The 24296-nt window shown below is 54.2% G+C and overlaps 2 protein-coding genes across 9 annotated transcripts in view; both read left to right on the plus strand.

Annotated features, from left to right (window-relative positions):
* The window catches only part of DIS3L2 (DIS3 like 3'-5' exoribonuclease 2), a 163924-nt gene extending 144008 nt beyond the window's left edge, over positions 1 to 19916 (plus strand). For 5 of the 6 annotated variants that reach the window (XM_046898826.1, XM_015291462.4, XM_025153427.3 and 2 more), the window contains 7 exons: positions 11995 to 12178; positions 12746 to 12832; positions 16160 to 16307; positions 16503 to 16633; positions 16919 to 17023; positions 17592 to 17693; positions 19418 to 19916. In XM_046898826.1, the coding sequence (XP_046754782.1) occupies positions 11995 to 12178; positions 12746 to 12832; positions 16160 to 16307; positions 16503 to 16633; positions 16919 to 17023; positions 17592 to 17693; positions 19418 to 19516 (856 nt within the window). In that variant the 3' untranslated portion in view covers positions 19517 to 19916. The other variant, XM_025153425.3, reaches the window with a different exon arrangement.
* Positions 19917 to 20926: 1010 nt separating this feature from the next.
* ALPPL (alkaline phosphatase, placental like) lies at positions 20927 to 23945 on the plus strand. 3 transcript variants are annotated; one of them, XM_040705682.2, is made up of 11 exons: positions 21223 to 21337; positions 21426 to 21542; positions 21709 to 21824; positions 21896 to 22070; positions 22148 to 22320; positions 22403 to 22537; positions 22608 to 22677; positions 22758 to 22892; positions 22975 to 23166; positions 23293 to 23409; positions 23568 to 23945. In XM_040705682.2, the coding sequence occupies exons 1-11, from the start codon at positions 21262 to 21264 to the stop codon at positions 23852 to 23854; spliced, it is 1593 nt and encodes a 530-aa protein (XP_040561616.2). In that variant the 5' UTR covers positions 21223 to 21261; the 3' UTR covers positions 23855 to 23945. The 3 variants fall into 3 exon arrangements, with proteins under 3 accessions (XP_046754783.1, XP_040561616.2, XP_040561614.2); XM_040705680.2 differs by having other exon boundaries at positions 23293 to 23405; XM_046898827.1 differs by having other exon boundaries at positions 20927 to 21542; positions 23293 to 23405.
* The last annotated feature ends 351 nt before the right edge of the window (positions 23946 to 24296 follow it).

Below are 24296 nucleotides of genomic sequence, written 5' to 3' on the forward strand. Positions count from 1 at the left end.
CCTTTTCCTCTGTCTCCACATTACTATCACATGATAGATAAATGGGAAGTACGGGGCAAGAAGGAAATAAATGCTGTACTAATGGGTAGGAAGGATCATTAGGACAGAAAGATATCGATATGGCCAGGCTGCAGCCGACCTACATCTCTGTGCTGAACATTGTGCCCTGTGAAACAGCCCCTGCAAAAGGCAGATCTCAGCAAGGTCTCTGCTGTTTGCTTGTTGCAGGGAGTGCAGAGACACTGAGTTTGGTTCAGAGTAAGAACCAGTTCTTGGCAACAGTGCAGTGATGCCTACTGTAGGAATTGCCTCCTGGTGCAGTTACAAAACCATGGAATCATAGACCTGTTTGAGTTGGAAGGGCCCTTTAGAGGCCATTTGGTCCAACTGCCCTGTAATGGGCAGGGACACCTACAGCTCCATTGGGTGCTCAGAGCCCCATCCAGCCTGACAGATGTTCTTGGGTCGCTCAGGTCTGTGCAGTCCTTGCCCCAGTCAAGGCACAACAGAGGTCGTGGGAAAGGAGAGAAGGGATGCATTGCTTTAGCAAATACACAAGAGGAGGAGCATGGTACTGGGCTCAGCTTGTGTCTGTGGGTCCCATTGTTGATGTGCATTTGGAGGGGTGAACAGGACAAGCAACCTGCAAGCTGCCTGGCTGCTCTGGAAAGCAGAGCCAAGGGATGCTTGTCCCAAGTTCCATGGTGGGTGCAGCTATCCCTGAGCTCCTGAAAATGCAAAGGGGTGGCAGGGGGACATTGCTTCGTGTGTGCTCATCCAGGGCTTTCATCTGCACAGTGCCACTGCTTGTACTTGACAGCTCAGCTATTGTTGCAAAGTATGATTTAATAGTGAGACTTGATTACAACATGCAAATGTAGCGGCTGGGGGACTATCTCAGAGGTTTGTGGAGATTAGCTGTTAAATTGGCCAGTGCAAAAACATTATTAAGCAGAGAATATAATTACTCATCTTGTGCTTTTGTAGTGTATGGAAGAGACAGATTTGTTTAAAAGCCAGCAAGTCCTGTATAGAGAAAGGACTCGTGTAAATGCCACATCATGTACTGCTGTATGTTGCAGCATATTTTATTAGAGAAGCAATACTTAATAACAGCATTTGGGAACTCGTGGAAGGAATCCATTATATTATTCTGCATCGTAAAAGCAAACCTAATGTCTGTTCTGCGTGAAGGCTGTGCAGATATTGAAACATCTCCTTTTGGTGGTGGTTGATTGCTTTTATGGAGATTGTATCATATGGATGTAAACAAATCCAGCACTTGATGTGGGATCTGGGAGCGGGGCTTCAGACTGAGGCATCTATCTTCTGTCTGCATGCATTTCCTCTGAAATGCATCAAGGTTCCCATTAACACCTTAAGTGTGGGAAGGTAGGATTAAAGAGAGACTGTCGGCACATAGAGAATGGAAGCCTAGGAGTGCACTTGTCTTTATTTTCTGCTTTTCAGTCCTAGAGTCCTGTATGGGGCAGGTGGTTAGTGCTGCTCGCCTGGTTCTCAGAGCAGTTGTGGTTGGGGGATTTCCTCTTCTCTGAGTTATTTGGGGTTGGGGAGCAGGGGGTGGATCCTGAGCCTCTGCACCAGTGGGCATCCACATGCAGGAAGCCCGGAACTCCTCTCTGTCCTTTAATTGCAGCTCAAGAGCAGTTGTGCAGCAGTCACTGCTCCCCGGGCTGGTTCCTGTGTGACTCAGAGCTGAACACTGAGCTGCATGAATCTCAGCATCCCAGCACAGTCTGTTCAAATCACTGCACATTTGGATCCTCAGCCCATCCTGCTCCCTGCTTCCCTGTGTGGCTGTGTGCGCACGAGCACACCACCTTTCTCCCTTCCTGCTCTGTGCTGCTACATCCATCATGGTTGGGGCTGGCAGCAGCTAAGGGAGCTCACTGCTGCACGGTGCCTGAACCAGGACATGGCTGCTCACTGCATCTGCACCGTGGCTGCACCCCCACAGCAGCATCTATCTCCCTGCTTTCGTTATCCACCAGCAAAAAAGGTAATCCTAAAAATACCTGTGAGCCAAGAGGGCATCTCTGCAAAGGTCTTGTGTCACCGTGTAAAGGGAGAACCAAGCACAAACGGTAGCAGCAGAGAGGCCAGAGATCAACTGGGGGTGGGTGGCTCAGCCCCACTGGCAGCAGGGCACGCACACAGTGGGTGCCAAGTCCAGGAGCACAGAGTGGCTGAGCTGGGGCACACTGAGTGCCTGTGCAGGCACATCCTGGCTGCGTTCACACATTTAAGCTGCAGATGCAACGATCAGTGCTGATAAGCACAATGAGCTCCACGTGGTGGTAGCGTTGCAGTAGCGGTCCCTGGTAAGCAGAGAGCAAGCATGAGGGATGTGTTCCTGTCAAGCTCCATTCTGGATGTACAACAGAGATGTCTGCTAAATGGGTGTTAACCTGTTCTCAGCCTAGAGTGCAAAGAGTCGTTTGTGAAATCCTCTTCTCTGGCAGCACTGATGTTGTGCAGTGGCTCTCAGCTGCAGGGTTGCTGTAGGGAGAGTTGTGCTGGCTCTTTTATGAATGATGGAGTTGTACTGCATTAAGCTGAATAGCACAGTTTGAGGCAAAACCTGCTCGTAACTGGTCCTAAGAGTTCGCCGTTGCTTCTCTGAAACCCTGGGCTGGAATAAGGCAGTGATAATTAATGGAGGTTAAAGTCCTCCTCCTGTCTGTGTGCTGGTTGGAAATGGAAAAGAAGAACCTGTCACAACTGTGACTGGCTCTAAACTGCTGTCAGGCTCTCCTCCTTCCCTTCCCTTGCCCCAAGTGGAAAATTGTATTGGAAGGCAGCAGTGAGTGCACTTAAATCTTTCCACAGTTCATTTCAAGCTCCCTTTCTTCTTCCCAGCCATTCCCAGGCCAGTTTGGGGCGCGGATGGGAGACTGCATCGCTGGCTGAAATTCACAGGATGTTAAATAACAATGGGAGAGTGGCTCTCCCAGAGGGCACAGTGTGCCTGGGCTGCACGTACCATGAGCTGCATTTCCCATGCTTTGATGTCCAGCCTGTTTGTGCATCACTTCTGAACAGCTTCCATTCAGCATGAGATGTATCTTGGTGTGGTACGGAGCAAGCTCAGGCCAAAATGGGGTAGGTGCCACCTCTGTGGCAGAGGGACGCACTCAGTTGTTGCACAGGTCTTGATGGAGAGTTGGGCATCTTTGGGGGTCAGACTCCAGAAAGGACATGGCACTGTGTTTGGCTTCCCCAGATCTCAGTGTGTTCACGCCTGTGTGACCAGAACATCAGGGACCTGCTGGGAGGCAGCAGGCATTGTTTTAATCCCATCCCACAGTATTTTCAGAACTTGGGAATGATAAGGGACCTCACTGTTCCATTAGATGTTGGAGGATGCAGTGCACTCCATACACATGGGCAGTTTCAGGTTGGCACCATTCAGATTTGCAGACGGTTGGCCAAGTGGATAGAGGTGGTGGCCAGAGTCATTCCCATTGGACTGCTCGGCAGTCCTCTGAAGGCTGAGCTGGGCTGCCAGGAGGGAGTATGGCTGGTTGGGATCCAGCCACCATGGGAGCCTGAGTCACTCCATCTGTAGTATTGAGGACATGCAAGGCCAAGGCTGGAGCCACTGTTGCACTTCCAATAGCAGGGTCTTTGCAGGTGACTTTCCATGGTGGTTTCCCAATGCGGAGCATCAGATCCAGGCACCGAGGAAGAGGAGGGCATTGCCCTCCAATGCAGGATGGCGATGTAGAAACAAAAAGCAGATTTAATACTGTGCTTCCTTCTGAACATGTTCTCTGTTCATCCAAGAGTTAAGCTGCTGGAGAGATGCAGCTCTCAGGGCCAGGTATCTGTCAGGCCTGGACTGGAGGCTTGCCAAGACGTAGGGATATATGGCTTTATTTCTGTTTTGTCATGTGGAGATTACTATTCAATGTCTGCAGGACAAGAAGGCTCTGGGGCATCTTAGGATATGCCCCATGCTCCAAAAGAGCTTGTTGTTTTGGCTTTGGAGCACTCGATGCAAAGGCAAGAATCGATGCCTGAAGTGCTCCTTTTCCAGGGATTAAAAGACACTGCCAAGGCTTTGCAAGATGTCTGTGTTGCAAATCTTATCGTGATCCAGTGCTGAGATCCGTTGATTTCAGCAGCACAAACGTGCTGACAGATCTGTGTGTCTGCTTTTTGGTGGTGGTAGATTTTTTCAGAGGGTTTATCTGTGCTGTTGAACTCTGGTTGTAGCCCAGAAGGTAGCATTGCAAGGGCCCTTCTTCATCTCACCTGTCTTCCATCAGCTGGAGATGGGTGTTGTGGCTGTGCCCCCTCCTCTATACATCTCTGTTCCCGTGCTGCTGGGCGCTCTCAGTTGCATGCCCAACATCAGTAGGATGTTTAGCTGCTTCTTCACTATCCCACTGTGTAAACAAGGCTAATTTCAGCCTGCCACGATGTGTGGGCTCGCTGGAACGTGACTATAAATCCAAGTGTGAACATTTTCTGGTAATGGATGGGGTGGTGATGCTGCATTGCTGCCTTTAATCTCAGCCTGTCCTTACACCAAGTTAACCTCAGGCTGTCCTCAGACCAAGCCAGGCTCTTCGCAGCCCTGTGCCAATAAATCAAATGAAGGCACATAAAAGTCAAGAGAGAGAAGTTACAGATGGAAAAGACCTCTTGTACCCCGACCCTGTCCTCCTGCAAAGGGAGTAAGGCACCGTCAGGGATTTACAGCACTGCTCCGAGCCTGACCACTGGGGCCAGGCAGGGGAAATGGGTTGCGGGGGGATGGCCTCCATTTCCTGCTGCTTTTCCATCCCACTCATCTCTTTGCATTTCATTCCCTTGGCTTTATTTTTAGGAAAGAAAGCAGTTGTTGGTTGTATATTCAGCGAAGCCGATAACATTCGTTTTCCTGCTCATTGTTTTTCACTCAGAGCTATGCCTGACTTTTCTTCAGAAGCATGTTTTTCTCACCTAATATTTAGTTTAAGATTGTAGGAGCTGGATGTAAAACCTTCTGGGACGTTCACATCTGCCAAGAGGTTGCCTGAAAGCAGAAGTTATCCAAAGTACTTCAGTAGTCCCTGCTTAGAAAACAGCACCCCCAAATCCCGCGTCACCTGTCTCCCTTTCATCCTCTTGCCAACTATTATGGGTTGTTTTAACCCCGATGTGGTGGCCGTGTCCCACGTACCTTGCTCCCCTCCCCCTAGGGTTTCCATGTCTTTGAAAGCCTCTGTAACCAGAGCGTTCATTTGTTGTGCTTCACCATTGCTTCGGACCAAGAATAATAGCGCCGAGGCCAGCTGGATCCCTCGCTCTGTATTGATACAACTGTTCCCCTTAACCTGCCCACACTCAGTGCTACAACTGCAGCTCTGAGGTTGAAACGGAGCGGCGATGGGCAGCACTGGGAGCCCTGCTCCGTGCTTGTTTTCCTATAAGCTCGAACAACACTTACAAGCGTGGTTAGGAACTGGATCAGAGACCCGGAGGGGCGGTGGGATAGTTATCCTTGGAGATTGCTGGAACTCAGCTGGAAAAGGCCAACCTGATCCAGCTTTGAAGTTGTCCTGCGCTGAACAGGAGAGGGGCTCACTTGGCAACTCACTGCCTGGCTTCGTTAGCATCAGGGGGCACGCGTTGGGTCGTTGTGCCACCGCTGCCTTTGGCTGCCAGATTATTTAGATTACTCCGCATGATTTTGGTCTTTTAAAATTTTTTTGTAGCTTGCTTTTCTTGTTCATCCCCTCGTGACCTTTCTCACACTCCTGCTGGTTTATCCCTGGGTCACGTCCAGGTTGGTAGATGGATGCACAGCCCATCTCAGACACTGCCCATCTCAGGGTATGCTTCCAGTCTGGGATGCCCAACACATCTGTTTTGTTTTCCCCTTGCCTGTACGTTTGTCTTGTTCTTTGGAAGTAGTCAACTCTTCAGTGTCAAGTAAGCTGGGAAAAAGCATAGCCAAAGGCTCAAGGGAGAGATGCACATATGGTCTACGTGTCCTTAGCTGGAGGGGCTGTAGAGCATTAGCTGGTGGGGATGTGGGATGGGAAGGCATCGGTGGCAGTTCCAGGTGACTCCCTGTGGCGCTGCCTGTTCTGAAGGTGTTTTTCCTCTCACTGAAAATTTGTCTCAGTTTAAACCACAATAATAGAAAGCTCGGTTTCTGGAGCAATCCCAAGAGTAGGTTAATATTTACAAGCTCTCAGCTTCAGGTTTTATCTCCATCCCTTGCTAGCACAGAGATAAAATCCTTTTAAAAATCCCTTTTGATCTTTCTGGTTCATGACACGGCGTTAGTAAGACACGTTCCGTATGAAACTGGCAAATATCTTCATGGAAATGTAAGTATTTCTCATCCTTCCAGGGACCAGTAACAGATGAGGAGCCCCCTGCGTGCCGGGGCCGTGGCTTTATAATGGAGCATCATTGATGGACAGTGCACTCCTGCTAGGAAATGTCAGAATGTTATTTCTGCCTCAGTGGCTTAAGATCATCTGTTTACCTAATGGACTTACATTTGCATTTTGCAGGTGTTGTGTTAATATTAATGTGTTGTCTGAATTGTTAATATTCCTTCACTTCGGCGTTACATTAACAAAGGCTGCAGGGGATGGAAAAAAGACCCAACTAATTAATTAAATGGGCAAAAAGCATCTTTAACTTTCCATCGTGCTGCCCTTTGCTTCCACCTAATGGGTCTTGGCATTTCTGGTCAGCAGCCATGTAACACATGCTGCTGTACGGAGCACTCAGCAGCAGACTTGCTAATTTTTCTGACCCATAAATCATTGGCGTAAACTTTTAACTGTGAGGAAAAGTGCCTTTCATTCCTGCTTCCTCATTTCAGTAGGAAACACAGCCTGATAACGGGCGGTGCTGGGCTGATGCGTGGGGCTGGAGGCTCTCACGTCAGGAGAGGGGCTGTCTGCATTTCTTCAGGAATTCTTTCCATTCCCCTCTTAGCCAGACTCTGGATGACATTAATATTATGTGTCTATGAGAGGATTCGTGTCATAAGCTCTGCTTTCAGAGCCAGTCCCCAAGCAGGCTGTATGTCTCAGGAATGTGGGCTGCCAGTCCTCAGTCCTGCTTTGGGAGCTGTGTCTGTAGGGTGTTTCCCCTCTCCTGAGCACTGTCCCAGACCTGGCTCAGCTCTGGGTTCTTTTGCTGGGCACCACCTCAGCTCAGGAGCATCCTAATGCATTCCCAGCAGTGAGGTTTTCCAGCCCAGGTGGCGATTGCTCCCCATGAGACCCACTGGCTGAACGCAGCATTTAGTGGTATGTGTTTGTGGTTCCTGGTTATCCCTCCCTGCAGCTCTGCAGGGCTCTGATCATCCTTTTGCAGCTCCTTGGAGAGATGAGATCTTTGTGAGCCAGCAGCTCTCTGCACCTGGTACAGGAGCCCTGGCAGCTCAAGGTGCCGTTTTGCACAGGGGTACACATCAGTTCCATGCAAGGAGCCTGAAGGTTGTCACCAATCTGCATGAGAAGGAGAAGACTGCAGTCATATTAACGTTTAATGAAGAGGCGCAGCCCGCAAAGGCTGTGTCCTCTGCAAGCCTCTCTTTACTTCAGCACTGTTTCCTTCCATGCTCAGCCCAAGGTGGGATGTGGGGCCATCACCAAGCCCACAGATGAGGCTGAGGAGCTCCAGGCCAGGGCATTTCCCGGCTACTCAGCTGAGTATCAGTGAATGCTGGATGTCCCACGGTCACTGGTGCTGTCTGCAGCACTCCGACGTCCATCCCAACGCAGTGCTGCCGGATGAAGTCAGCTCTTTATGTAACACTGCAAAATGTCAGTAATTCAAAGGAATTTAGGCAAATGGGTCTGGCGGTCTAAATCCCTGCGTGCAAACCCAGTGCATCAGGCTTTAAGCAATTAATTCCTAATCATGCCCAATGCCTCCAGTAGCCCAGCGTTAGGATTGGGAGCTTAAATGGTTTTCCACTGTACCGCACTTAATTTGGATAAAGCGAAAGGAGCGGTGTCATGGCATTCCCAGCCTGAAGGTGTGAGAGTGGCCAGTAAGGGACATTTGTATTCAGAAAACCCTCCCATGCATTTGTGTTCTAGGCATCTATTACCAAAAAGGCACCATAGCTAATAAAAAGGACATTCATTATACCCCGGAAAGGGAGTTCATTAGAGGGAAAAGCCATTCTAGCTTCGTAAGAAATGAATGTGAAAGTGCCTCAGAGCTGCTATTCTCATCAAGTTTCAGTGTTAACAGTTTTAACCAAGAGCTAATTGAGCAATCTCGGAAAGTGGAGTAATTCCATTATTCAGCTCGGCTTTGTTCAAGGCTACTGCCAGCTATGAAAGGAGCACAAATGACTTCCATTGGGCCAGGAACCACCAGCCTTCTTGCCTGTTGCTACTTTTTCTTTCAAAAAATGTAGGGCTTATGGTCTTCTGGCAATTGTCTTTGGCAAAGGGAGCTCCACACCGACATTGCAAGCCTTGTGTATAACGCAGCAATCCAACTTTTGGACAACAGGAGATGTAATGTTCATAACTCATCAAGCAACAGTGCATGGCTGAAGATGCTCCTGTCCATTGGGCAGTGTCCCAGGAGGACGGCAGACAGTTCTTGTAGGATTTTGCATAGAAAAGGGCCATTGCAAGCTCCACTCTGCCCACTGGTTACAGAGCATGGTTCTGTCGTTGGCTGCACTCTCAGGAGATGTGGGCTTAGCTAATGTTGCTTTTAGAATAGCTGTTACAGAAACCTTTCAATTTCCTTTTCTTCATGGAAGAGCTGTAATCAAAAATAAACATACATGATTTAAAGAGGAGAAGAAAAAGTCATCGCATGTTCAGGGTCTTTGGACTTGACGCTTTGGAGAGGATGTGCTGGCTGAACTGCTGTTTCTTGGCCGTTTTCCTTCAACAACTGCTGCTGCTGTTGGATGTGCACTGCTCTGTTTGCAGCCTTTCGTGGAAGGTGACTTTCTCCTGGTGAGCACAGCAGGATTTAGAGTGCCATTCCCAGGAGGAGGCTGTAGATCTGTTTGTTATGAGATTGCACTACGGCGATAATCCCCTTCCAGCCAGCGGAGAGTGTGGGCTCTCGGTGATGCACTGCCCTCAGCAAGTATATCCATCTGTGTCTCTGGAGCCCTCTCAGGTACACACAGGCAGGCTGAGGCTTTCTTTTTTGTGCGCTGGCTTCCCATGGCACTATTTAGTTCCCTGCCTTGTTCGTGCACTTAGTGGATTGCAAACAAAGTCCTTGTCTCTCTCCTTTGCAGCAAACCTTGCTTTGCTAACGTCATTTGTCAAGTTAATCAGGGAGAGTGGGCACTTCTATGGCTTCTGTGTAGCCTGGCCACATTGCTATGGAAACAAGCAGCCAAGCAGGCATTTTGCTTGCCCTGCTTCACTCTGCAGAGATTTGGCACGAGAAACCAATATTTTATTTGCCATCAACAGAACAGCTCACTGAGGATGCGAGTAGTTTTTCAAGGTTGATGTCAAGAGATTGGAAAGGATCGAAGCAAATAATAGCCTTGCTGCTACCACAGTTCCAGGGAGTGGGCATGCAGCTCTTCTTCCCGTGCCCCATGGACGTTTGGTGCTGACAGAGGCTGTGCAAGAAGAGTTCCAGCCCAGCAGCCTGGCCGTGGGGCTGCTGGCTGGTGCCACAGTCCTGCCCAGCTGGATGGTCTCAGAGGTTCATAGAATCATTAGGATTGGAAAAGACCTCCAAAATCAGCAAGTCCAACCCATCCCCAGCATGCCCACTGACCACATCCCTCAGTGCCACATCTCCACGGTTCTCGCATGCCTCCAGGGATGGTGACCCCAGCACTCCCTGGGCAGCTGTGCCACTGCATTGCCACTCTTTCTGGGAAGAATTTTTTCCTAATATCCAACCAGAAAAGCACGACATCCTTTCTTTGAGAGCATCTCAGAAGCCTGGAATCTCAGTGGGCTGTAGGAGCCGGCGTGCCTCACTCACATATGAAACTCAAAGGCGAATTCTTTTGAAAACTCTACACTCGATCTGACCTCTTACATAAGTCAAGGTGTGGAGTTTCACCCACTAACTCCTGTACTGAGCCCGTAACTCATAAGCAAAATCCGGGTATTGAAAGAGCCGGCAGAAGATGCTTACGTACTTCACCAGGCTCTCCTCCCTCTCACACGTGCACGTACTAAATGATGCGTTGAACAGGTTTGGAAGCACTCCCCACGGCAGTGCAGGCATATGGGGCTGTCGGTACCTGCAGGCACCCACGCAGGGACAGCCACCTGCCTGCCCGCGCCACGGGGCAGCAGAGGAAACCTCACACGAGCCCAGAAAGGGCAAAAGTTCAGATCAGATTGTTTATGGGATTTTATGGAAGCAGGAGCCAAGGATAGCTCAGCTAATCCAGAGGAAACTGTAGCGATGGCGTTAGGCTGCCTTTCACATGGGATGCATTCAGCACGCTTTCGGACGGACCAGTCTTTCTGTCTCCATTTTTTTGAGCCGTGAAATATTTTTCTTTGCACTCCTGTCTGCCGGCCGCACCGAGCCAAGCTCCGAGCTCAGCTGTCTTAAGAAAAAAGAAGGGCAAAAAAAAGACAGACAGACAGAAGGAACACCCTCTTGTCATTGACCTCCGCCTTGTCATTGATCCGCTGACGGGCTGTTGGGTGGCAGTGCTGCCCCCAGTGCCACCAGCAGCCTTCAGCGGCTGTCTTTGATGCTGTCTGGGAGCTCGTGCTCCAGGTGTGAAGGTGTGGAATAGACAGAGGAAGGGATTTGATGGAACAAAACTTGCTGCTCGTTCTTCAGGTGTAGAAGGTGCTGCCTTCTGCCTCTGGTACGGCCCTGTTGGTCTCCTCATCCCTACATGCTGTCTGCAAGCATGGTGGCTGAAGTGCACCTGGAAGATGGGGATGCTGCAACCTGACCAGCCCTGGGTTGGGTGCCCAGCACCCCGGGGCCATGCTGTCCCACAGCCCCCAGGCACCGGTGACCATAGAGGGACCGATGTTGCCATCTGCTGGCTTAGCTGTACAGGAGCAGCAAGGTTTTGCTCGGCTTTCTTGGATGCCACCCCAAACAAGTGGATATGGATGCCACCACCATGTCCTCAGCACCTAGCCCTCTTACACCAGGCTGTGGGTGCATTGTCCACCCCACTGCCTCATCCCTTGGCCTGCTGGTAGTGTTGCCATTCAGTGTTAGGGGACTGGTGGCCCCTTCCCACTTGTGCTGTGCTGCTGTGCCATAGGGTCTCCCTCCTACCCTCCTGTCCCTCCACAGCAGTACACTCCCCAGCCTTGGGAGAGCCCACAAAGCTCTTGTTAGGAGATCTCCTTCCTGTTAAAGATTAACATTTTCACTGCTTATTACAAGCGACACGTGCTAATTCTTCCTCTGGGCTTGTCTTTAATTATTTCTTTTCTCTTACGAGTCCTTGTCAAGTCCTCCCAGACTGGGAGCACATTGCAGCTGGAATGCACATACCCAGCACATCACACCCATGCTCCTGGGGTATGGGGAGCTGCAGGATGCAGGACCCTGCCCTGCGTCTTGGAACCAGCCCTGCAGAAGTGCTGCCCTGCGTGCAGGAGGGCTGAGCTACCCTGCTCGGTAGCTCTCTTGGGCATTGCGTGGAGTGTGACGTTACTACTGTAAATCTATTATCTTTCTTGGCAATTAAGATCAATTAGGAGCCTGGGGAATACAAGCAGCAAATAACTGGAAGCCCAATTAAGCAGATCTTGTTGCTTATCTGAGCCCAGATAAACAAGTCTCCCGTGGCATAGCCCTTTGGATGGGAGCAAACCTCAGTCGGTGGCACTGGGATCACAGCCCTGGAAATACCCATTCATTGAGCCCAAGGGTGCTCACCCCAGCACAGCACCCCGCAATCCACATTCAGTCTTCACTTACAGCTCCCTGTTTCCCCTGAGTCCTGTTAGCTCCCATCTCTCCTAACCCAGGGGAATCCCTTCTCAACCTGGGGTTGTGTTTCTTGCCCTACAGGCTGGTGGAGGAGTTCATGCTGCTGGCGAACATGGCCGTGGCCCATCAGATCTACCGCTCCTTCCCCGAGCAGGCACTGCTTCGCCGCCACCCGCCGCCCCAGAGCAAGCTGCTCAACGACCTGATGGAGTTCTGCCACCAAGTCGGCCTTGAGATCGACTTCAGCAGCGCAGGCAGCCTGCATGTGAGTGCACCACAGGGCGAGGACACCCAGATTTCCTTTCTTTGCCCTCCTGGGAGATCTTGGGCAAGTCAAGGAGGGAAGGGTGGGGGCTGGGGACTGGCAAGGACCGGAGAGCAGTGCTGGGAAAGGTCAGATGTATGCAGCACAAGAAGCATAGAGCGATCCTCTGCTGAGCATGTCCTGAGGCTGAGCTCCAGCTGAGCAGCACAGTGCAGCTTCCACGATGTTCTTTCCTCCCTGCAACTGGACTGTGGATAATCCCCTGTTAATCCCATCCCCGCTGGCCTCTCACACACTGCTCTCCCTGTTTGCTGGCCACAATGGGGCTATGTCAGCACTTCAGGGCTGTGCACGTGGCTCCTCCACCATGCTTTGAACTCTTCCAGCCCTTCCTTACCACCAGCTCCAGGCAGTGACCTCCCATCCCCATGTCCCTCTGGAGTCCCATTAGTGCCCACACTGAAGCTCTCAGTGTGTGGATGGGGCCCAGGCACAGATCAGGAGAGGGGTTCTGAGCACTGTTGCATGCTGTTTGTCAGCCTGAAAACTGTCTCTCTTCTCCTTCAGAAAAGCTTAAATGAAACATTTGGAGCTGACAAATACTCTGAAGCCAGGAAAGAAGTGCTCACCAACATGTTCTCCAGGCCCATGCAGGTAAGACCCACACATCTGTAGCTCTTTTCCCAGGCCCCATTTCCATCCCTGACATCATCTGCATTACCACAGCTGGTCATTACATAGGGGAAGAGTGAATGGATGCAGGGAATGATGCTGTAGGGTCAGCAGGGTCAGGCTGAGCCTTTCTCGCACTCTGCAGTGCCCCTGTGGTATTGGGATGTGTCACAATGGAGGTGATGTGCTGGATGCCAGCAGGCTCACAAGAACCCAGCCTACTCCATGAAGAGCTGCTGACAAGCTCCATAGTTCATATTCATGCTACCTCATGTCACGGTATCTAAGCTGGTTTCTTGTCCAAGAAGAAATCAGGTGTCAGGACAATGCAAGGCTGTGAGAATCAGAATCATTAAGGATGGAAAAGACTGCTAAGATCATCCAGTCCAACCATCAACCCATCACCCATGTGCACTAAACTGCATATCTGTACACAAATCACAGTCTGGTACTCGGGGACATCCTCTTAGCAGCAGGGAAGCTCTGGAAACCCTTTGGTCACCCTCCAGACTGAGACCTCCTGTGAGTGTCCATTGGAGGCTCGTTGTGCTCCTGCCAGTGATTGTCACATTTGATGCATCTGCAGCTCAGGACATTACTTGGGTGCTTATCACCATCAGAAACCTTTTTATGAGGCATCTGTCTTCCTACATTTGCTGCTGGGCATAGTACAGCCTCTTCTGAGGGAAGTCCTACCCCGCATGGAGAGGAGCACATTGCTGGAATGGTCTCTCTGCTGTGGTCTGCCAATCGCTGCAGGAATGAATCATCTTTCCTACATCGCTCATTTGACTGTCACTCTTCTAATTAGCTCATTTGCTCCATTTACTCGTTAGCAGTTGCCTGAAGTCCTGCTGTACTTTAGAGACTTAATGCTTGCAAGCGGAATCGGGGACCAAAACCATTTAGTAAATCACCTGCTTGCGTATGTGTTCAGCTCAGGAGTGCTGCTTTCTAAAGTGCAGGGAGTGCCTCTGGAGCTGGCTGTGTTCTCCTGGGTCCCATGTCCTGCTCTGGTTTGTCCTGGTCCTTTCTGTCATGTCTTTCTTTTCTGGTGGAAGGCATCAACAGGTGATGTGCATTCCCTGGGGTCCCTCTCTAGTCCTGCTTTGGTGCATGCCCAGGCTTTGGTGGAGGATGAAATCTTCTGAGGAGCAAATAGCAGGCAGTTTGGGGAAGAAGAAGAGGAGCTTTCAGAAGAGATATTCCACGAGATACAGGATTTTGACAGGAACTCAACTTGCACTGTCCTCAGAAGGTGAAGGTGCCCTTGTGCTCAGGTGTACAGTGCAGCCCACTCTCTCCTGGCAGACCCACTGCTGAGCATCTCACATAATAGACAGAGCCCAGCTTACACCTGAGCCCATTGGCTCTGCAGGAACCAGAAGATGCAGAAATCCCTCTTGGTCTGGGGTGAGCTTCTGCAGTTGGATACACCGTGGTGTATCCATGTGATCTCCTGTCCCTAAGGAAGCTGTGGAGCTGCTGGGGTGAAAGATACCAGTGTTGCCCTCTGCAGTCCGTGTTCCCTCCCCACGCACGCTGTTGGTTGGACCAGCTCCCCCCAACCCTGAGCAATTGAGATTCCCACTGTTGTTCCTACTGCTAGGAGCAGAGGATTGGCAGTGCAAAGCCACGTCAGCGCCCCTCAGAAAGGACAGAGCTTCCAAGCAGGAAGAGGACTTCTCACTACCTACCCCTGCTACTGGAGCAGATGGGAAAATCAGCCCCGTCCACCCATCCCCACAGCCTGTAATGGAGGAGAGCACAGCTCTGAGCTGGCAGCTGCAGAGCGGGCTGACACAGGGCTGGGCCGTGGCTCTGACAGATGGTGCGGAGAGGCCCCGTGTCCCAGCGCACGGCTCCAGGTGATGGAGCGGGTGTCTCGGGGACAAGGCCGCGTCCAGCCAGCTGTAACAAAAGCAGGTTGATCCCATGCTCGTGCCACACTGCCTCGTCCGTCTTGGCTGCGTGCTGGTGGCCATCAGCCTCATGGAGGAGGCAGGCGGTGGGTAACGCGGGTGTCTGCCTGGATTGCCGCACCAGGAGCTCGTAACAGATGAAAGAGCAGTGACATATCATTTTTCAGGGGCTCAGTCACTCGGGGATTCAATCTGTCCGCAAGAGCAGAGCCAGCCCAGGTTGGCTGGGGCTGATTTATTTCCAGGCTCCTTATTGTTCTCCTGGGATTGTGGCAGTCAGACCCTGGGGCTTTGCGACCACTTGCTAGTCAAATCTGCTAATGGGAAAACATCTGCTCTACATCAGGCTGGTATTACTGCGGAGTGCCGTCGTGGTAATGAGGACAGGTAGCAGACAAGTGCCAGCGTGTAACCCTACCACGGCCCAAAGGAGCATCCCATCCCATCTCCCATCCCTGGAGGCACCAAGGCCAGGTTGGATGGGCCTGATCTGGTGGGGGGCAGCCCGCCCACAGCGGGGGTTTGGGGCTGGGTGGGCTTTGAGGTCTGCCCCCAACCCACACCACTGTATGATTTTATGATTCTGAGATTCTGCTGTGACATCAAGCTATTCCCAGCCTCAGCAAGGGTCATCGCTCGCCATAAGGGTGCTGAAAGCCGGACCAGCAGCAGCTGGACTTGGCACATCCATCAGGAAACGCCCTGGATAACAGCGGGCAGCATCTCTGTGACTTCTCTGAGCGTGTCTCCCTGCCCGACCGCGCAGAGCCGCGTTCAGTGGGAGCTGAACTAATTGAGTGGAGACCATACTTCGTGGAGTCCATCAGAAACAATTTAGTTCTGGGTTGTGGAAATTGGCAGCTCCTAGCCCTGCTCTTGGGTCTCATAATAAGGCCGGGACCGACGCTGCTTTTTTTAACCTGCACTATTTACTTGCCCGGATCAGTGCGTTGCTGCTCAGCGGGAGCTGGCTGCGCCGCCGTGCTGGAGAGCGGAGGATGCAGCTGCCCAAACCGTGGCTCCCACGACAGCTCTGTAATCAGAGCTGCCTACTCCTGTTTGTTTTAAATCACTTGCTCTTATTTTTAAACGGGTTCATTCAATCGCCACTGTGCCGTGACCCCGCTGCCACCCCCTGACCCCGCAGCCTCCCCTCCCCGCCTGGGCTCGGGCTGTGTTGTTTTCCCAGCCCCGAGGGCTGCTGTTTCACAGATGTAAAAATAAAAGCTGTAACACGTGTGATGAGAACAGGGGCGGCAGAGCCTGCGGCCAGACCCAGAACCCGGAGAGCTCAGGCTCTGTCTTGCTGGCTGAGATCCCTCCAGCCTCATGGTCCTGCACTGCCCTCCTTTCTCACACCCTCCCCTTGCTTGTCACTGCTTTTCAGATGGCTCTGTACTTCTGCACCGGCGTCCTGAAGGACGAGACCCTCTTCCGCCACTACGCCCTCAATGTGCCCTTCTACACGCACTTCACTTCACCCATCCGCCGCTACGCAGACGTCGTTGTGCACCGGCTGCTCTCCGCATCGCTCGGTGGGTGCCGTGAGTCCCATGCAGGTGGGGCTTCTGGGTTCCTGCCTTGAGTGCTTGGGGTCTGCATCCCACCAGGCAGCTCCTTGGCACGTGGATGTCCTCAGTGCGCACGGGGGGAGCTGGGCATCGGGCTGCTGTGGGGTACCACTGGAGCAAGAGAGAGTGTGAACCTGTCGTCACTCATCTCCTTCCTAGGTATCAGCTCTCCCATCAAGATGGAGAAGGAGGCCATCCAGCGACAGGCAGAGCACTGCAATGACAGGAAGATGGCTTCCAAGAGGGTGCAGGAGCTCAGCACCGACCTCTTCTTTGCCGTCTTTGTCAGGGTAGGAGCAATGGTGTCTTCTCCTGAGGGCTCTCTTGGATTTCCCCATGAGTGCTCAGTCTGAGGTAGAGAGGGGACACACGGGGACCGTCCCTGAGCTTCAGGACCTGTAGTCACCAGCACAGTGAGACAGGGCTCCCCTTGGGCATGCTGGCGTAGAATCATTAAATGATAGAATATTCCAAGTTGGAAGGGACCCCATAAGGATCATAGAGTCCAACTCCTGGCTCTGCCCAGGACGACTCAAAAATCAGACCGTGTGTCTGAGAGCATTGTCTCCTAACAGGAGTGTGGTCCTCTGGAGTCTGAGGCCATGGTGATGGGTGTCCTGAACGAGGCCTTTGACGTCCTGGTGCTGAAGTTTGGAGTCCAGAAGCGAATCTACTGCAATGTAAGTGCCCCCAGCACTGCCAGTGTGCTCACTGCCTCACCCCACTGAGCACAGCCTGGGTGTTCCTCTGGAGGGGTTTGGGGTCCCGGAGCAGCCCGGTCCCTGAGGACCAACTCTCCCCACTGCATGTTGTGGGTAATTTGTCTCCTTAAAAGGGTATGAAGGCAGATTTGTGGGGGTGGAGATCAACATGGGGCTGAAGCAAGGAAAGGGAAAGAAGCTGGCTTCCATTTCATTTGATCACGTGGTATATCTGGGGCTGTGACAGCACTGCTGTAGGCCAGCACCTACGGTTAGTGACAGCAGCTTCTCGTAATAACCTGGTTATGTGGCTGGCAGTGACATCTTTAAGCAGGACATATAGCGTGATCTATGGGCTGCTTGTGTCTAGCAGCCGCCCCTGATTTACTTGCTCAGCTCAGACACATGGGCTGCTGCATCCTGGTTGCTACAGAGCTGCAGAGGGCTCTACGCAAGAGCAGTGTCATCGCCATCCGCAGTCAAAGCGGGGAGCGGGGCTGGGGGTGCCAGAGACCTCAGGCTGCTCCCAACATCTCCCTGCCTGCAGGCACTGCCCTTGCTGGGCTTCCACTTCCAGAAGGTGGGGAGGAAGCCAGAGCTGACGCTCATGTGGGAGCCGGAGAGACCGGAGCAGGAATCTGTGTCCCAGGTAAGACCCCACAGCACAGGATGGGCTCATAACCCCATGGATCCCTCCCGTGATCTACACAGAGATGGATCTGGGAGGCACGATGCCTTGCTGGCGGTCAAATCCCACTGTCCCTCTCTGACCCCCCTTCAGGGTGCCCGACCCCAGCCTCCACCTCCCCTCCCAGCACCCAGCCCTACTCCATCCCATCACTGCCCCCACGCCTGACCCCACCACCGCCTTCAGACTCTGCCCTGCCCGCTATGTGCACTGCCTCCCAATCCAGTTTCCTCCAGAATTTAATTAACTCGCTGTTTACTTCCTTCTTCCAGATCATCAATTAAGATGTTAACTAAGATCAGGCCTAAGGCAGCTCCTGCTTAGCCCCTTCCCCCCATTCTGGTATTTCTTGCCCCTCTTGCTGACACGGCCCTTACATCAGGTTTCCACCCATGTGGCAGGGCTGAGACCCGATTAGGAGGATTTTTTCTTTAAATCAGACTTCCTGAGATGCACTGTCAAATGGTTTAGCAGCATCTAGAAATCTCTCTCTTGTGTCCCTGTCATCTATTAACTTGGTAACTCAATCAGAGGTAGCAATCGCATTTGTCTGGCTTGATTAAGTGGTGCCTCTCTGCCAACGTTTATCTGGCGTGGCTGTAAAATCACAGCTGTGTTGATTGCTGTGATCCCTGCCTGGTGCCTGGGCGGGGATGGGAGGGCTCAATTCAACCCTGTGCTCTCACTGAGAGCTCTGTTCTGGGAGAGTATCAGTCCTGATAGAGCTGACCTGGAAGATCCCTTCCTGCCCAGGGGAATGTTGCTCAGCTCAGGAGGGTCAGAGCAGAGCTCCCCGGGGCTGCTGCAGGCTCTCTCCTCTTGAGCTGCACTTGGCTCACAGAAGCCCCTGCGTGCGTCCCGAAGTGGCCTCAGTTCCTCCTTCCCTACAGGAGTGGGTATCACTTACACCCTAGCAGGGACCTGCATTGAAAAACGAAGCCCCCAGCGTGAGCAGAGCCCGTTTTGGTTAAGCAAACACTCGGCAATGGAGGAAACTCCTCCACACCTCCTAAAAAAACACCAGAGCCCTCCCCCTGGGAGCAGCTCTGAGCTTTCCTTGAGCACATCCCCAAGCCAGGAGTACAAAGCTGAGCAGAGGATAGCTGCAGAACGGCTTCCCTCTGCTTTGCTCCTCACCGAGTGCTTTGATGCATTTAAATCTCAATGAGATTTTCCTGCTCAAAGTGATGAATCTGGAGCAGCAGGTGCGGGAGGAGCAGGGAGGGTTGGACTGGGTTATCCCAAGTGGCTTTCTGCCTGCTCCTGCTCCCTAAAAGCCCAGAAGGATGGCCCTGCCACACCTTGGGGACAGCGAGAAGGGGCTGAGGGCACACAGCAGGGCACGATTCCCAGCACCGCGTGTGTCCATGCCGGCTGTCCCAGCCATCTAGTTGCCCTGTGTTGGGTGCAGAGCTGATGGATGATTTATGTCCCTAAACTGCACCGTTGCACGAAGTGATTGATGTGGGGGCCGGCAGGCAGCGTGCATTCCTGAGCAGCAGGCATTGATTTTCTGCAGTCTTTATTCCCTCACGTCTCCCTTACCCAATCCCTTCCCAGTTCTCCTTTCGCCGTGCGGGCACCGGCGGTCATTCCCTCATTATGAGAAAACGCAACCCAACCCAAACCCCGCTGCGATGGCAACCTGCTAAAAGTCCCCTCTGCCCTCTGTGTCCTTGCTGCAGGAGATCACCATTTTCACGCTGGTGGAGGTGGTGCTGAGGTCGGACGGCGTCCCCCTGAAGTACAGCGCTCTGCTCAAGAGGCCCAGCGCCCAGAAGTGAGCGCGCCCAGCTGCAGCTCCAACACTTGGTCACCAGCGCCGCGCCGGCACCCACGGGGACACAGGGGACCCGTCAGGAGTTTGGGGATTTGAATTTTAGAACTGATATCATTTTTTTTTTTTTTTCTGCTTTGGATTTTAACCCAGGGATCGGGGTTGCCCCAGATGGGCCATTTCTACTGGCAGATATTTTTAGCTTTATGGTTTGGGTTCTTTGTTTTTCCTTTCTGAGGCAGTGGGTGCCCATCTGTTGCCACTGGGGGTGCCTGTGGTGGGGGCTACATGGGGACCGATGTCCCTGAGAACGGAGGGGCTGTTTTAGACTGGGTGGGCTGACCAGGACACTCAGGAGGGCTCCCGGCTGGGCCACGTGACTTGAAATAAAGCCAGGTCAGCAGCCATGGTGGGGACTGCGCGCAGGTTTCATTTTGCCTTGTTGCCCGGGCAGGAATCCGACCATAACTCATCTCCCAGGCTGCTCTCTGCCTCCCAGGGCCTTGTGCAATCCCAGCCTTTCTGTTTGCTCAGTGGAAGGCGGGGGTCAGGGGGATGCACGTGCTCCCAACCTGTGCTGCTTCCGCTAATCCCCCAGTCTGAGCCACCACTCACCAGCACCGGGTGTCTGCCCCAGCCTGGCCTCCAGCCTAACCCCACAGACAGGACTGTCCCTGGCTCTGCTCCCACCCAACACCAAGGAGCATGGGCCGTGTCCTCACTTCTCCCTTCTATGTGGAGAGAAGCGTCCAGCTTCAGTCCTTCACAGGGTGTTTCATCTGTCTACTCCACTGTCCCTACGGTGCACTGGCAGCATCTGTGCCATCACCTCTGTGGGGCTGGGATAGGCTTCTGGCAAGAGGGAATGGCTCCATTGTGCTGGCATGCAGGGAGAGTGAGCACTGTTGTGCTCTGCGTTGGTGGTGGTGACAGCTGTGGCCCTGGCATGGACACAACTGCTGTGCACAGCAGCAGGGACCTGGCTGAGCCTGGGCTGCCTGGCTCAGCACCAGGGATTGGGCCTTGGGATGGGTCAGAGCTGGGTACTGCAGGCACCCCAAGAGCTGGGAGATGTTGCAGTCCCCTGCAGTCCCCAGGGGATGGGCTGGTGGCATCCTTCCTGCTGCATCCATGTGCCATGGCCCTGCCCTCCACTCAAGTGGGATGTCACTTCTCCCTGACTCTGGACGCAGCAGCCCGTTCCTCTGTGGGTTTCCATCTCTCTCCTGCCTCATGGACACAGAAGGCCCTGTATCGCCCTATCTCTTGGAAGAGGGAACCTGAGGACACCGACACAGCAGCAAGCTGTCCTCCCCTACCCCTCATTCCAGCGTACTCTTCTTGTGTTGTTTCACTGGGGAAACAAGCTCAATCCAGCCCAGCCCAGCATATCTGCAAAAGTAGCCCTTTGATCTACACACTCCCCACCTGTCCCCAGGGTCTCTGCAAGTGTGGAGCTGCGGACCCCCAGGTACCCGTACAGCCTCGGAGACACTGAGTGCCTCAGGGCAACCTCACACCCCAGGAATGGGCTGGAGGCCCTCCCTCACCTTGGGGGGAAGGGATGGCCCCGGGGAGGGCTGGGGACACCGGGAGGGCAGGGCCACAAGATGTCCCTGAATGTTATCAGACCATCGTCTCACCCGCAGCAGGGGCTCAGCCCTCCGGCAGGACAGGGCAGGGCATAAAGGGCTGTGTATCCCCCAGCCCTGCACACCGGCGGCCATCAGGAAGGAACGTGGGCTGGGCAGCATGGGACGGCTGCTCCGTGCCAGGATCTGCTTCCTCCTTGTTTTCCTCACCCCGCTCACTGCCACTGCGACCTCAGGTGAGAGCTCAATGCGGGACACGGTGGGGTGGGAGCTCTGAGGCTGCTCTGGGGCCCTGCACATTCCCAGCTCTGCTCGCACATCCAGACGCCGAGAAGACCCCACACTACTGGAATGAGGGGGCCAGGAGGAGGCTGGAAGCAGCCCTCGCCTTGCAGCCAGCAGCGCAGCGAGCCAAAAACATCATCCTCTTCGTGGGTGATGGTGAGTGCTCCACGGGTGCTGCCATTTCCCATGTCACCGCCTTCAGCACCCTGGGGACAAAGCTGCCCTCCAGCAGCTGGTGGGCCCCTCTTCCCCGGTAGCATGGCCCTGGAAAGGGAGGGCAGGACCGTCTCCAGTCACAGCGCTTTGTCACCCCTCACCGCAGGCATGGGGCTGCCCACGGTGTCAGCAGCCCGGATCTACAAGGGGCAGCTGGCCGGTGGTTCGGGTGAAGAGAGCATCTTGGCCATGGAGACGTTTCCCCACGTGGCCCTGGCCAAGGTGAGCAGGGCAGTGCTGGGGGGGGGGTCACCGTGCTGCCCCCAGCCCCGTTGACCTCTGCTCGTCCGCAGACCTACACCATCGACCGGCAGGTGCCTGACAGCGCCGGCACAGGCACAGCCTACCTGTGTGGGGTGAAGGCCAACTCCAAGACAGTGGGGCTGAGTGGGGCGGCCGTCTATGGCAAATGCCGCACGGCATTTGGCAATGAAGTGGACTCCGTCCTGCACCGGGCCCGGCTGGCAGGTATGGGGTGGGTACACTCGTTGGAGAGCCCAGCATAGCACAGGTGGGCTCCCCACAGACCCTGTGCCGTGCTGCAGGTAAGTCAGTGGGCATCGTGACCACCACGCGGGTGCAACACGCGTCCCCTGCTGCTGCCTATGCGCACTCGGCCAGCCGTAGCTGGTACGCCGATGCCAACATGCCTCGGGAGACCCTGCGGGATGGCTGCAAGGACATCGCCCACCAGCTGGTGCACAACACTGACATCAACGTGAGCCGGGGACTCGTGGGTGGCTGCATCCCTGGGTGCTGTGTCCCTGTGCCGGTGGCAGCCCTCCTCCCGCTCCCTGCAGGTGATCCTGGGCGGCGGGAGGACCTACATGTCCCCCAGGTGGACCCCGGACCCTGAGTACCCGGAGGACCCGGCGCAGAACGGCACCAGGAGGGACGGACGGGACCTGGTGGCCGAATGGCTCAGCACCAGGGAGGTAGCGCAGAGGGGATGCAGCGCTGGGCACGGCGTGTGTGCCACTGCCACCACTGTGCCCTCACTGCCAGGGTGCGCGCTACGTCTGGGACAAGAAGGGCCTGGATGCGGTTGATGACACCTCTGTGAGCCACCTCATGGGTAAGAGCGTCGCTGGCTTCATGTCAGCAATGCCACCCCACTCTGGGTGGCACGTAGCAGCCCCGGCCCCGTTCCCGCAGGCCTCTTTGAGCCCAAGGACATGAGGTATGAGCTGAACCGCAACGCCACCACAGACCCCTCCATCGTGGAAATGACGGAGAAAGCCATCCGCATCCTGCGCAGGAACCCCAACGGCTTCTTCCTCTTTGTGGAAGATGAGTGCAGGGCCCCGGGCTGGGACATGGGTCCTGGCAGCCAGGTGGGAACAAGGCGGTGATGGCCCCATTCCCTGTGCAGGTGGAAGGATCGACCACGGGCACCACAGCGGCCGGGCCAAGCAGGCGCTGATGGAGGCCGTCATGCTGGACCGGGCAGTGGCGCGGGCAGGAGAGCTGACGGAGCCCTCTGACACTCTGACCGTGGTGACGGCCGACCACTCACATGTCTTCACCTTCGGGGGCAACACACTGCGAGGAGCCTCCATCTTCGGTGGGACCCGGGGAGGGATGAGCATCCCTGCTCCCACCCTGTGCTGTGCCTCCCATGGGAGGCCACGGGAGCACCGGGGAGGCTGCTGGCTGGTGCAGGGGGTGACGGTGCACTTCCCCATGCCAGGGCTGGCCCCTAAGAAAGCGAAGGACAAGCGAGCCTACACCAGCATCCTCTACGGCAATGGTCCGGGATACAGCATCCGTGATGGGGGCCGCCCAGCAGCCAGCCTCCCAGCTGTGGGTAGGATTCTACTACAAGAGAAGGGATGGGGTGGGGGCCTGGTGCCTTTCTGGGGTTCACTTGGGCAGAAACTGCCCCAGCACCAGGGTGGTGGGAGCTGCTTCATGCAAAGGGCAGAGGAGCTGCCCCCGGCACCATTTCTCCTGCTCTCTCCACAGAGGACAAGGACTACAGGCAGCAGGCGGCCGTCCCCCTTGACTTGGAGACCCACAGTGGGGAGGATGTGGTGGTGCTGGCCCAGGGCCCCATGGCCCACCTCTTCCATGGGGTGCAGGAGCAGCACTATGTTGCCCATGCCATTGCTTATGCCGCGTGCCTCAAGCCTTATGATGCCAGACCCCGCTGTGGTGGACACCGTAGGGCCTCTGGCAGCACCCAGCACTCCCCACGGCCCCCACTCGCTCTCCTGGCCCTCTGCATGGCTGCCTTCATGGTGGTGGGCTGAGAGACCCTACCAAGCCCTCCTCTAGCCCTCTGTTGTGGGCAGGATCACAGGATGCAATAAAACATGGGATGTTTGGCTTCATGCTCCATGAGAGGGTTTGTAGCTGTAGTTGCGCCTCAGTTTCCCCAGGTTGTGACTCCTAGCAGGGACCTGCACTGGGGGTGAAGCAGGAGAAGAGACAAGGGTGAGGGGTGGCCATATCCCCACAGCTCCATTCCTGGGGTACTGGGAGCCCACAACACAGGGGAGTTTGTACAGCTTTGAGGTGCTGTGCACAGCCTGGTACAAGGGCTAGTCCTGATATTTAGTTCCCATCAGTGCTGCCTTTATCACTCCAGGAATTGCTGGGTGGAGCCACCAGGAGCACCCCAAGTCCCTCCTTCTGCACCCCGTGTTCCCACCCCTCACCCCCCCCCCCCCCCCCCCCCCCCCCCCGCAGCAC

The sequence above is a fragment of the Gallus gallus genome, chromosome 9 (genome assembly GCF_016699485.2).
Source record: "Gallus gallus isolate bGalGal1 chromosome 9, bGalGal1.mat.broiler.GRCg7b, whole genome shotgun sequence".
NCBI lineage: Eukaryota > Metazoa > Chordata > Aves > Galliformes > Phasianidae > Gallus > Gallus gallus.